The 13,700-nt window shown below is 43.7% G+C and overlaps 2 protein-coding genes across 4 annotated transcripts in view; one reads left to right on the top strand and one right to left on the bottom strand.

The window, feature by feature from the left end:
* Positions 1-2,668: 2,668 nt before the first annotated feature.
* Positions 2,669-4,586, top strand: nop5 (nop5 ribonucleoprotein). The gene has a single exon (XM_050188157.3). The coding sequence runs from the start codon at positions 2,956-2,958 to the stop codon at positions 4,564-4,566; it is 1,611 nt and encodes a 536-aa protein (XP_050044114.1). The 5' UTR covers positions 2,669-2,955; the 3' UTR covers positions 4,567-4,586.
* The window catches only part of mute (gon-4 like protein muscle wasted), a 46,694-nt gene continuing 37,463 nt past the window's right edge, over positions 4,470-13,700 (bottom strand). For all 3 annotated transcript variants that reach the window (XM_050188155.3, XM_055076607.2, XM_050188156.3), the window contains 5 exons: positions 13,166-13,397; positions 12,242-12,373; positions 11,280-11,353; positions 9,785-9,881; positions 4,470-6,916 (listed from right to left, as the gene is read on the bottom strand). In XM_050188155.3, coding sequence (XP_050044112.1) covers positions 6,845-6,916; positions 9,785-9,881; positions 11,280-11,353; positions 12,242-12,373; positions 13,166-13,397 — 607 coding nt within the window. In that variant the 3' untranslated portion in view covers positions 4,470-6,844. The remainder of the gene's footprint in view (positions 6,917-9,784; positions 9,882-11,279; positions 11,354-12,241; positions 12,374-13,165; positions 13,398-13,700) is intronic.

Raw genomic sequence — 13,700 nt, 5'->3', positions numbered from 1 at the left:
AGTGTCTGGCGACCAAAGCGTCTGCCATTTTCACGACCAAATAATACGAACCGCGCTCTATGTACTGCTGTTAAAACTCGCTGCTGCTCGGGAGAGGGAGCGGGGGCGACTACTCGAGGAAACGAAAATTTAGCTCTCGGGCAATAAACCAGATGGCATAGCAAGTTCATAGGAGCGCTAGCAGTTTTAACTTCTTGCACGGGGCATCGTAAGGCGTGGCGAGGAAAGAGTTACGCAATAGGAGAGAAACACCTTGCAGAAAACTGGAAGTGGGCTTCACCCAAGCTGCCGATGGCTTCACCCAAGCTGCCGATGGCTTTGATTGGAATTTGTACAGGCAATTATATGGGACCTATGGGTGTACATTTCATTTGCTTCACATCGCATACCAGTGCATGTGGATATCTTGCATCGGTCTCCATTCTGACTGCTTTCAAAAGAATGCGTCATATGGCAAACTTCTTGCTCGTCCCATGTTCCTGCTCTAAACCAATAAATGATGCTTGTTGCCTCTCATTCAGTGCCGGCCGAAAACATTTAGCCGGATACTTCGTATTTAATACTGAAACTCGGCAAAAAAGAAAAAAATTCTGGTATGTTGTCTGTAGGCAACACTTGTCCATAAGGTTAAAAACATTGCTTTGTGGACATCCTTTGTGAAAAATACCATCCATGCTGTGCACGAATCTATGGAGAGAATGTAATAGAAAGGCACAGATGGCCTGTTGACATGCTTGCTACTCCACACTTCAGTGCATGATAGCATGAAGTTAGTACGAACAAGTATACTAACTTTGTGAACAACAGGGGCGAGTAGTAATAATTAGAGGCTGCTGGTCTACCGGCATGCTGAATGTATGGTTAAGCATCGTTGTGAGCACATAGAGGCATTGTCTTTTATGTTGTTTGCCTGCGGAGCAGCAGGCTAAAAGTATGCCACACAATCAAACAGATCTCTCCACTTTTCTCTTATGAAAGTTTCTCTCTACCTCAGATGTCTGGGCTCGCTGTTTCCACATGAGGGAAATGTTTTATACCAATACATCAAAATTCTTACCCAGCATTACTGCAACTTTGCTGATATGTGCACAATGCTTTACATTTTCCAGTAACATTAACTTCACGATTTTACTCACTGGCACCTGACAGAGCATGCTAAGGGACATCTCGCTGCACGCATAATAAACTCTGCTCACACGTCTGTTAATTTCTTTTTTTCTAACCTAGTTTCTCATAACTGGCGTTATTTGTGGGTATATTGTCTGCAACAGACACAGCAGGCATGGTTGAGACATTGCATCCATTACGTTTAGTGTGTTGGAAATGTATGGTGCACTGCTGCTGTTGTGTAGTAAGCATTCATGGTTGTCTAAAGCAGTGCCATTGAGGAACTGGCTCCGAGCACACTGCAGAAAGCCCTAGCATGTCTCTGTGATGTACACAGCAGGAGAAGATGGTTCTAAAAGCAGGCCTAAAGGATAGGGACTCAAGAGAGAGGTAAATGATGTATACAGCACTCTTGTGCCTGTTCAGCTTTTAGTTTGCAGTCTGTGAAGACGACAGGAAAGACGCATTGTTCTCACTCCTAGGACAGGCTGTGTAGATCTTCATGAGGACAGTGGTGGTGGGTGAAAACTTGATAATTTAAAGGGGAAAGAAACTAGAACCCGTGAAAGGAAAACATCCAGGCACAAATAGCTGTCCCGACAACTGCGGAGCGATGACAACGATGGACTGTTGACGATGGTATTTGGATTTCTCGCACGCGGCTATCCGTATTGAATACCACGTTGGGAACTCGTGGCAACCTTTCGACTTACGATAATGCATATTGATTCCTAGACCACTGTAATACGCGCTGCACTATGATGTTTGCATGTACGCAAGTGCTGTGCACAGTCGGCAACGGATGAATCGTGATAATGCAAGGAACACACACTGCGCAAAGGGTAGATTCGCACTAGCACGCGCAGCCGTAGCTAGAAAACTTCGACGGTATTCAAAAAGATCCTAGCACATGACGACGCGCGAATTCCGAGTGCAGTGCGTTCCCCTTATCGCATCACTCGATCCCATGCCGAGGAGACCCACGTACATAGTCTTCCAAATTTTGGCACTGGGAACAATGGGGTGAAGGGGAGGGTTGGTGCAAAAGCAGGTACCCAATAGTTGTTACGGCTCGTAGCCTCGGAAACGTGCTAAAACATACGCAAGGGTAAGATCACACGCAATTTCTGGTGTATATATTTTGTTGTAGCTTCTAGTGCGAAAAGCGCTGTATTTTTCTGTCACGAAATGTTTATATTCTCGCTTGCTATTTATGCTTGACGATCAGGCAATTAATTATGCGTGTTCAAGTTTCGCGCCATTATATCATCGTATTGTCGGTGACAATGTTGCTTGACTAGCCTGACCGTTACGTTTGTTCACCGGCTTCAGCCATGCGTTGTACCTCTTTTACTCGTGATTTGTACGCAGAATTATCCTAATTTCACAATAAAAAAATGACTACAGATTGCTTTGGGACTATGTTTGATTCACATCGTAATGTTTGCAGTGCTGCACGCAGTGCTGCGAAGCTGTAGTCTACCATCATCGCCATCGTCACTACGAAACCAAATTACATCAATAAAGGCGCTCTTCCGCTTAAGGAAACGCAAACCTAGGTCTCTGTGAGTGAGTGAAACGACCTGGGTCTTTGTTGTTTAATTTTGTTTGTGCTGTTTAAACATATTGCTCGTAGCAACAAAGGCAGCCGCTCCAAAGTGATTACTATGCGCAGTTGATGTTGGACATTGACTTCATCCTGCACATCGTTTGGTTGTGTTCATCCGCGCGCATGCTTTCATACTTTATGTGCCGGCTGTTTTCATGGCGTCGTGCACTACGTGCACGTGTTGAAAAACTTTCGTAATTTGTTGTGGCTAGTGTTGTGACCGAAGCGAACTTTCCAACATGTTAGTCCTCTTCGAGTCACCGGCGGGATACGCCATTTTCAAGGTTCTAGATGAAAAGAAGCTTCAGAAGACTGACAACTTGTTCCAAGACTTCGAGACGCCGGACAAGGCATCACGTGTGGTTAAACTGAAGCACTTCGAGAAGTTTGGAGACATGACCGAGGCCTTGGCGGCTGCAACGGCTGCTGTCGAAGGTAAGATGAGCAAAAGCCTAAAGAAAGCTTTGAAGAAGGTTATAGCAAAGGAAGCGCACGAGAGTCTTGCCGTCGCGGACGCTAAGCTCGGAAACGTCATCAAGGAGAAGTTCGACATCAGCTGTGTCGCCAACAGCTCTATCCAAGAGTTGATGCGTTGCATTCGATCCCAAATGGACAGTTTGATCACGGGACTCCCCAAGAAGGAGATGACCGCTATGGCATTAGGTTTGGCCCATAGTTTATCCCGGTATAAGCTCAAGTTCAGCCCCGACAAGGTCGATACTATGATCATCCAAGCCGTCTCTCTGCTTGACGATCTGGACAAAGAGCTCAACAATTACATCATGCGTTGCAAAGAGTGGTATGGTTGGCACTTTCCGGAGCTCTCTAAAGTGGTCACGGACAACCTGTTATACGTGCGTACCGTTCAGACGATTGGCTTGCGCACCAACGCTATCGACACGGACTTGTCCGAGATCCTGCCCGAAGACCAGGAGGCGAAAGTGAAAGAGCTCGCCGAAATGTCCATGGGCACGGAGGTGTCCGACGAAGACATCCTCAACATACTGCACCTGTGCCGCGAGATCCTCGAGATGAGCAGCTACCGCGCCCAGCTGTTCGAGTACCTCAAGAACCGCATGATCGCCGTGGCGCCCAACTTGACCATCCTAGTGGGCGAATTGGTTGGAGCGCGACTCATTTCGCACGCTGGCTCGCTGCTGAACTTGGCCAAGCACCCGGCCTCCACCGTGCAAATACTGGGCGCCGAAAAGGCACTCTTCCGGGCTCTCAAGACCAAGCACGACACGCCCAAGTACGGTCTCATCTACCACGCGCAGTTGGTAGGCCAGAGCACGCAGAAGCTGAAAGGAAAGGTGTCGCGTATGTTGGCCGCCAAGGCTGCCCTGGCGACCAGGGTCGATGCGCTGGGAGACGACGGAACGGGTACCGAGCTTGGAGTCGAACACAGGGCGAAGCTGGAGACGCGCATGCGAATCCTCGAAGAAGGCGGCGGCAACCGAAGAATCAGTGGCACGGCTCGGGGCAAGGCCAGGCAAGACAGGTACGAACACAAGAGCGTCGTGCGTCAATACGAGCCGGCCGCCGACTCGACGCTGCCCACGACGTCGGGTGCTGGCGCGAAGAGAAAGTTTAAGCAGGAAGAAGAGGAGGAAGACAACGAGGCGGACGTCGCCGAGCCCAAACCCAAGAAGAAAAAGTCCAAGGCAGCAGAGGAGGCGACAGCTGTCACCGAGGTCAAAAGCGAGACCGTCACTCCCAAGAAGAAGAAAAAGAAGCAGAAGAAGGAAGCTGAAGAGGAGCCCGAGACACCTGTGCAAGTCAAGAGTGAGCCGGTTACTCCCAAAAAAAAGAAGAAAAAGCACCAGCCTTCCGAAGGCGATGACGAATAAATGGTTGACTCTGTTTTTAAGATGGTCTCGTTTTATTACAAGAATAACTTATGCTACAGCCTTCAGTAAATGTTTCAAAGACACCTAAAATTACAAGATTGGGCCCTGTTGTGGGGCTTCTATAGAAAGTTCAGAAGAGCAAAGGAAACTGCTATCTTCTGTCTAAAGAACTGCTACAGTGAAAAGTTTCACAGTGGCCACAGCAACTTTGAGGCTTTTGAAATATGCTGTATAGCTGCCTTACAGCCCATTTAGGTAGCTGAAACTTGGCAGGAGCACTTGGAAATGGTAAACAGTCAAAAGTTTTTTACGCTGTTTTCACCTCTTCAATACATTGTGGTTAACCGCTTACAGGAATGGCCGCACTCTGTTGCAATCTCTGGAAGTTAGCCCACAGGTTTGGTTGTAAACATGAATGACATTACTACGTCGTCTTGACTCGAATGCAGTTAGTGCACCAGTTCACAATAATGCTGTATACGGTACTGCACAGCTTTGCAGGCAAGTGTGGTGTGGCGCTTGAGCACTTTATACCACATGCAGGTAGTGCAACGATGCATGGAGCTGCATCACCTGCTGCTTTTGTTTAGGGCGTTTACGGCAAGTATGCATACAGGAATGACAACTGTGGTAGTTGTGAATATAGCTTGCATGTTAAGAGCTGTTCATATGAAATTTAGTAAACTATAGTGTTAAAGAATGTGTCACTACAACGATATCATTTCTGAAGTAAAAAGTAAGAAACACTTCTATGTCTGTTCCGCTAAGCAAACAGTGCTATGTCTGCAAAGCAGAGCTTGCACTTTATTAACTAGTGAATGCAGAAAGTGCCTATAACTTGTGCAGAACTAGTTTCATCAATATGACAAGTGAAGTTTGGTTCAGATGACATGTGCTTTGACAGACAAGTGATTCACCCACTAAGCTAGTGCAGTCAAATCATGGCAGTCTATGGTCATATAATGATACGACGTTGATACAAGCACAATAAGGACCACCACACGGGCGGCTGCTTGTGTTCATCCTATGCACATGCCTAGAAGATGAAACCAAGAGATGGAATTTGACTAAATCCCAGATGGGCAAAGAAAACAAGATGTGGTACTCATGCCTCCAGTCATATGTCATTAACACCTAATGCCATTAGCAACTTACTAAATCCCAACAACCAATTTGGCTGCCAGGTGCATCATAATGTTCACAATAATGTTTACACTTAGATAAGCAGCAAGCAAATATGTATTGACTATTTGCTGAATTCATATATCAGAGGCTATCAAGGCTACAATACCCAATGCAACATCCTTGATGCTACAAGTGCCATTTTGAATTAGCTCCTTTGGCTTTAATTGAGCAGCAGTTGGTAAGAATGCTTTTTTACAGCAGAAACAACCCTTTTCAGAAAGCAAAATCACACTGCATGCAAACTACCTGTTACCTTTTTCAATGACACTGTGTTCAACTTCAATCTATAAGCAGTGGTTCTTTGTGAATACTTAACCCAAGCTTGCTTTTCGTGCTGCCGTATTGTGTGATTATACTGTATTCACAGCATTCAATGTCTGTGTATCATTGGCTTTAAAAATAATGGCTAAGTAAATCCAATGTGTAGAGAAGTAATGGAATGTTTTGCAGAGAAGCAGGCTTTGTGTTTTAACGCTACAAAAATTTGCAATGTTTTCATAAGCAGACACAATGCTATCTTGTCAGATCATTGCTGTAAAGGAATTGAGCCTGCGCACATAGTGTCTAAGAGCTTCTGTGATGATAATGGCTAGATGATAAGAAAGGTTACAGAAATGCATGACATTTGCTGCTGTGAGCCAAGAATTCATTTGTAAGCATTTAAAAGTGAGGCACAAATAAATAAATTGAACAGTGTGGCTACAATACTTTTACTGCAACAACAACCAACAGCTTTAACTGTACACATTGCATGCTATCTGTTGTTGAGAGCCATCACCAGAAAACACCAGGAATTTTACAATCAGGATACGGTACTATGCCTTCTAATGTTCTGCTACATTCGCCTTGGGTAGTTAAGAATGAAGCAGTTTTCAGATCAACAAAAACAATGACTAGACAGACTCGTAAGTGCTGGTACACTATACATGATGGTAGAATGTACACCATGACATGGTCCATGTAAGATGAGCGTCCCCGTTTGCCAAGTGGGAACTCTTCACTAATTCTTGGGATGACCTTGATGAAAATGTGATGATGGAATTATGTGCACAAGAGGACATGATGATTGCAGGTGCAGGCTTCGCTAGCGGTGTCATGAATCAGCTTCGTCGTCACTCTTGCTTGCCTCAAACAAACGGATCAGTTCTTGAAAGCGGCTCGTCACCTAGAACATGAAAGCATCAGAAAATTTGAACATGAGCAACGTGACTCTCAACACTGGTACATGTGCACTATACTAGTCACAGATCAAGAATATCGCAAAAAGTACAACTCATATGGAACATGGGTAAATACACAACACAGCATTGTCTTATCAAATAGCCTTATCTAATTCCTTCCTTGCTGTCCACAACCCTGCCTTTGCCTTGCTCATTTGCTGCTGCAGTATGGGCCTCTTTATGTGTGAGGAATGCTGTTTGTTCATGATGTGGTAATGACTTTTGTAAGGTGTGTTCTTGGCTGCGACGAGCATAGTGTTACTTGCATTCCCAGTAGGATGGCACGATTCTGTATACATGAGATTGGGATGATCTGTTCTTAAAACCCCTCGTATTGTTGGTTTCAAGTCGTGGTAAACAAAAATTGAGCTCCTCGGTTCCCCATATTTTTCTCGAATTACCGGGCAGCAAGGACCTCGACTTTGGCAGCCTTGATGCCATAAGATAGCATACGAGGGTTTATTGGCAAGTTGCCTACTTCTAAGTTCACGTACTACGTGATGCCTGTGGTTCAAAGGATGTTCCACATCAATCGTTATGGCCATGCGAGGCGCTGGCACTGGCAAAAACTCCCAGAATTAAATAGTACACATACACAAATTTCCAACAATATGGACCATTGAGCTTTCGTGGCAGCTTTAGTCTAGTGGCCAAATGTTCACCATGTAGCAGAAATTTTACATTCTCGCCTTTACATGATATTGATCACATTACAGACATCAATATTTGAAGCTTAAAAAAAATTAGGTAGCTGTTTCAAATGAGTCACCCGTGATTATAATCAGACATTTCAAAATAAGCATCTACAATCAAATATTACAAGGAACTACAAGCACTTCATACTACATTGTACTGTGCAGTTCACTGATGCACAGTCTTCCAAGATATTTTATAACTTGCACACTGCAACATGTGCTGCCAGCATTACATTCATATAATTCTTCAATCTTTACTCAGCAGAAGAACTGCAGCTTAGTTTACATCAGTCAACCACATGCAATAAGGGTACAGTCTGCGCCTGTCCAGAGTTATCACTGGGATGAAATGAAGCATCGGCCGCATTACCACGTTGATGTGTCAGACCAAACGGGGAGTTACATTTCAACACAGCAGGTCATGCCTAACACACATATACTGCAAATTGTTATACATTGATGTCACATGCACTTAAGTCATATATAGCTACAAAATGCATTTGCATTTTTGCATTTTGTTTTCGTCATTAACTTTTAAGTCTGGTAGTATACAGTCAAACATTGATTTAACAAAGTTTGTGATGTAACAAACTATTTTAATTTGCCATCTTAGTTCCATGTACCTGGAGCCTGTATGGCTAGTAAATGTAGCAAAAAAAAAGAAGAAGAAAGGACATGTCGGCTGAGCAGAAGTTACTTGCATGTATACTTCCGCATAAACATTCTGAGCAAATGTGCCATCGAAGCAGATGTGCCAGAGCATGGTATATGGGAACCACCACTTGCAGTGCCATGCGTCGTGTGGAGGTTGCAGGGCACCTGGTAGTTTGGAGTAACATGAGAGCTGACAATTCCTTCAGCACAAGAAGGTGGGGACGGGGTGAGAGCATCGTAACGTGATCAAGCACTCGCTAGGAAGGGGGCAGGAGACACGCAGCGCTCCTTCTTTACCCTGGCCGCGGCTGTGTGCCTGGCTGTCCATAAAGCTGAGTGCGTATGCGGACCACACACCATATCTTGGAGGTAATCTGTGGCAAGTGCAAAGGCTGAGCCTGGATGGCTGGTTCCTTGATGCATGCTGTGTTCCCGTGCCTTGTGTTGGAGGTCACATAGTCTCAAGTTTCTGATACACGGTGAAGCGAGAGCCAATATGAAGCGTTTGCTGCTCGTTGCCGACGGTCTTAATCACGCTAGCGCGGCGATGGCAAGTGTTCTTGGTCATTGAGTGTGATCTGTTCATGTCTGTCTGTGTGCGTATCACACCGTGCTGGTTAATTCGATTAGCAAGCAAATGCTTACTGCAATTTATACGGCTAATAAAACTATGACCCTTACTTCATATAGTTATCTCTTTGCTATCTCCATCAATGCTTCGCGTATGAGGCAAAACTGCTGCCTTTTTATTTTTATCTCAAGGAAGACGAATATATGCATCATTTTACACTTGTTTTTAATTTGTGGGTGTCATCTGATGACTGCTGTGGGTGCTATGCACGGTCAGCCATGGCATCCAAGACTTACAGCACCGTGCGACGCAACACGCAACTCTCGGAGGCCTTAAGCCATGCTGATGCATACCTTTCAGCGCGATCTGCACCGCACAAGCCGGTGCTCATAAGAACGCTTTATGTCCCCACTTTCTCAGGATTCGTTTATAAGTGCTCATTGACAAGATACTATCCACCAGGAGTGTTCTGGAGCTTTGTGAAATTATTTTTACTGCAAAAATTTTAAAACCTTGAATTAATGAAATTGACATTTTAACAAAGTTTTTCGCGGCGAGTGTGACTTCATTACACTGATGTTCTTCTGTACTACCTATATGTGTAAATGCTAACAAAACCAGTAATAAAGAGAAATGCTCTCACAAACACACTCGCCTTCATCGCTGTCTTCAAACACGTACTACTTTAGTGTTATCAATTGACCCTGGAATAGGCGCTTTATAAGCATCTTCCCCATGAATGCAACAATATTACCTTCAATGGTTGATGCTTTTTTTAGTGTGGTGACGAAGAGCACATCCTATCCAGTTTTAAGACAGCACATCTGTCTCTATCTACAGTGAGCTTATCATGCTTGCTCAGTGAGCTTAAATGAGTTGTCAAAACAGCGTACCTGCTCAGGAGGTCTGCCCAAGGCTTGAGATGCTCGCTGCAGTCCCTTTTCTGTGCCCGACTGCTGGCATGCTTGCAACAAAACCTTGTCATCTTCCCTGCATTTGTAGAAACAAGCTTGTTTTGGGGAACAAAGGCATTTTGGTGCTAAAGCAAGAAGCCTTATGCTCTAGGCATCATTTCAGGGTTACATGCCAGTGCGTACGGTATGTTTCCCATGTTAGAGGGAGCATACGTCATAATGATGAGTGCTACGTGACATTAAACAAGTTCAATTGGTTAGCATCTAATGCAATGTTTTAAAGGCATGAGTATAATCTTTGCTTATATCTAGGGTTGAAATTTTGTGGCTACAACCGAAAACACGGAAAAATGAATGCAGCCTTTACTGAGGAAATGATGTGTGCAAACCATATTTATATGTAGGGTTAAGTATCTTCAGTTAAAATGAGAAAACATGGGAAAACATGCATCAAATTCATTTATAAATGATCCAAATCAACAAGGCACATAGAAAAGGGGGGGGGGGGGGGGAGAATGTGCAGGTGATTATTCTTGTCAATTATGTGAGTTAAAGGTTACCGCAAGAAATCTATAGATACTTCAAATTTATTTCGGCATACAATGGTGAGCACAGCATTAAAAGTGCACTAGCGCTTAGTAGGCTCGCAGTCACAGCGGTGTTGGTGAAAATGAACTGAATTTCAATGCTTACTGGGCACAAGACAATTGCAGGCCTGTAAATGTCTATCTGAATTTTCTACGGCACTTTACAAGGTGAGCAATTAAGTGTACATTTGTTACTGTGGTTCGCTTAGCATTTCTTGCTGCCTCATGGAAATTTGGGCACAGCCATTCAGTCTCATTATGGTAAAACAGGGTACAAGTAAGAAGAATTAAAAAAGAAGAAAGGAAAGGATAGCACTCATTTTTGTTTTCTTCACTGTTGCCTATGTTTGTGCTCTGTTTATGTCAAGGAGGAAGCACTCAGTTTATGATGGCAAAAAAAAAAAAAAATACTGAAACGAATCTGAGGGCCCGTACGACCATTTGTTTACAAACTGCAGGCAAACAGCTGATGCATATCACCAGAGGACAGCATGTCACTGATCGTGGTCGAAAACGCACCAAGCAAGCCAGTGCTTGATGACATTTAGGTAAATCACAGTGCATTGTAAACAAAAGACTGTAGAACCAAGACACACAGAGTGCTGTGTGTCTTGTTTCTGTAGTCTTGATGACACATGCTGTGATACGGAAATGTCATGACAGCACAAAACTTCCAGGAACATGAATATAAAACTGCTCATGCACTAAAAGTGACACTAAAAAAAGTACTAGCTAACTACAGTGGTAACTTACACTCCAATGTACATGTTTTTTTTATGTATTAGCAGAGAAATCAAAAACTACCAACTCAGAGAAAACACATTATGTTATTCACACAAGCTATTTCATGAATAGCCTCTGGCTGCACAAGATGTGATTCAACGTACCTTGTCCAGATGATATTTTGGCCTTCTCTGCTGTTAGCTTTGTCTCCATCTTTTCCAACCGCAGACTTGGAAGCCTGAATCAAACAAGACTTAATCATCAAATGTTGGTCTAATACACTATGTAGGTACTTCATTACTGTCTTTGGTGATGCAATGCAAGTGAAATTGAGACATGAAAGAACAGGTAATAGCAAATGAAGAAAAATATAATCAAAAGAAAGATCAAGCCACAGTAAGAACGAAACATAAGAACACTCTTTAATTTGCTCTGCATAAGAGCTATGCAGGATGTACAGGCAAGTTATCTAGTAGTTAATAATTAACTAATCCTGGTAACCGCTGTATTAGTCTGTTCTCTGAGACATTTAAAAAGGCCTAATTCTGTGTGTCTTATGGGAAGAAAATAAAAGAAAGGTACAGGAACTTAGGCTGTAAGACATTTCCAGACAAGAATGACAAGGAAACCAACAAATTTGCCCATTTGCACAGAAAAGCAGAAAAAGAAGTCAAATTTAACACTCAGTGACGTTTTTTGTCTTATTTTTGTGCTGTAAATTATACGGTGCTTACTTTTTCTGTTCACAAATTTAAACTAATAATGCAGATCAAAATGTGGTAGTTCTTGTGGGAGTTCAGGAGTGTGCTGAACTGAGTTGGTTGGTGCATGCTGAAGGGAATCGAACAGCGCAATAGACAGGACTTATGAGGACAACAGAGGCAGCGCTGGCACTATCGTCCTCACCTCATGTCTTGTTTTTTTGCACTGTTCGATCCCCTTCAACATCTTTCAGAAGTGCTCTTGTGCACGTTTTACATCCGTAGATTTCCCTTCAATGCCAGAAAAAGTAGTCCATGGGTATAAATGCAACTCACTACTGTAATAACTAGGAGCTACAGTAAACATACAGAGAAAGAGAGCAAGTCATGCTTGTTATATTTTGCTATTATTATTTTGTTATTACCTCCACATGCTTCTCTGATGCCCGGCTCTCCGAGGTATCGGTGTCTGTTTCCGGGGACTGTGGTCTGCCAATGGTCACCCGCGCCGGCCGGAGAACTTTTCCCGTCTGCAGGAATACACGACCATCCAGGAACTGCAAGAGTCACAATTTGAGAGTGCTACTCATTCAAAAACGCCCTGTTTATGAAGTTTATAAATTAGCCTCTATCTATTCTTCTTTTTTATTATTGAAATGACAGCAAAGGAACGAGACTTAGTCAACTTAATGTGGTGATGGTTGCTTTATAATAACTAAGACAGAAAAATAGAAAGAATACGGCGGAAATGTAGGAAGAAATGTCAAAAGTACTGTTCAAGAAATGACACAAATTTAGGCACGGTGTGGTTCGAGAGATACAGATGAATGCAGAGAGGAAAAATACAACAGAGAGGACTGAAAAAAAAGGCACATGCGGTCACAAAATAGGCCTGGAGCCATCATTTAAATATTTTATTCTCTCCCTCAGGTTCTGATGTGGTCCCAGATGTACACAATCACAAATGAGATATCAGTTACAGTATTTTCGAATTCATAAAGTTTGCATGTTTGGTTGAAGGTTGAGGTAACTGCTCCAAAATATCCAGTGAACATTTCCAAAAGACAAGTGTTTTTGCCTAGTCACTATGCTGTATATATGTAAATAGTTGCCTCCTTTTGCCCTATTTTCTCTCCTTGTCTTTTTCTGTCTTTTTACTCCCCCTACCCCAATCCTGCCATTGCTGGCTGCCTCTAGGGCATCAGTTGGCTGCGGTAGTCAGTTACACTGCAGCCAGTAGTAATTTCTTCCCTCCCTTTTCCTTTATTTCTTTTGATAGACTTCCAATTACTGCCACTAGTGGCAAGTGCAAGCGTGGCTTGTCAAGGAAACAGTGGTGACGAGCGTACCTTGATGCCACAACGGGTACAGTGCCTCGCACGGCTGAGAAAGCGAGAGTCGGTGCTGCGCTGGTGGCAGGTGCAGGGGCACTGTGGCGTGCCTGGAGTGTCCCTAGGTGGCGACAGTGTCAACTCCTCACAACTGCTGCCGGCGCCGCCTGGGCTGCCTGCTGCTCCTTCCTCCTCTTCTTCCTCCTCTTCCTCTTCGGGCAGAGTCACCTCCTCAAAGTCCTCCATCAGGCTGCAGTGAGGCCACAGAAAATGTTTAAATGTGACGGTGTCTAGCTGCATTACTGCAGAAGTCTTGCTTTAAAGGGATACTAATGAGAATCACTATATTGGTTTATACTGATAAAGTGTATTCTTTCAAAACTCAATTTTCATTAATTTAGCAGTAGGAGGTCGATTACTAAAAGAGAAAATGAAGGCTGAATTTAGAATTTCACGCCGAATCCCCAAAACCGGTATGTCAGCATGGCGTCACGGATTTCAATGTATTTTCTCATGTCTGGGCCATTGTGGCACCATAAACATTCTCGAAACT

Source organism: Dermacentor andersoni, chromosome 2 (assembly GCF_023375885.2).
Source record: "Dermacentor andersoni chromosome 2, qqDerAnde1_hic_scaffold, whole genome shotgun sequence".
Taxonomy (NCBI): Eukaryota; Metazoa; Arthropoda; class Arachnida; order Ixodida; family Ixodidae; genus Dermacentor; species Dermacentor andersoni.
Note: the sequence above shows the minus strand (reverse complement) of the source record. Positions and strands in the feature narration are given on the sequence as shown.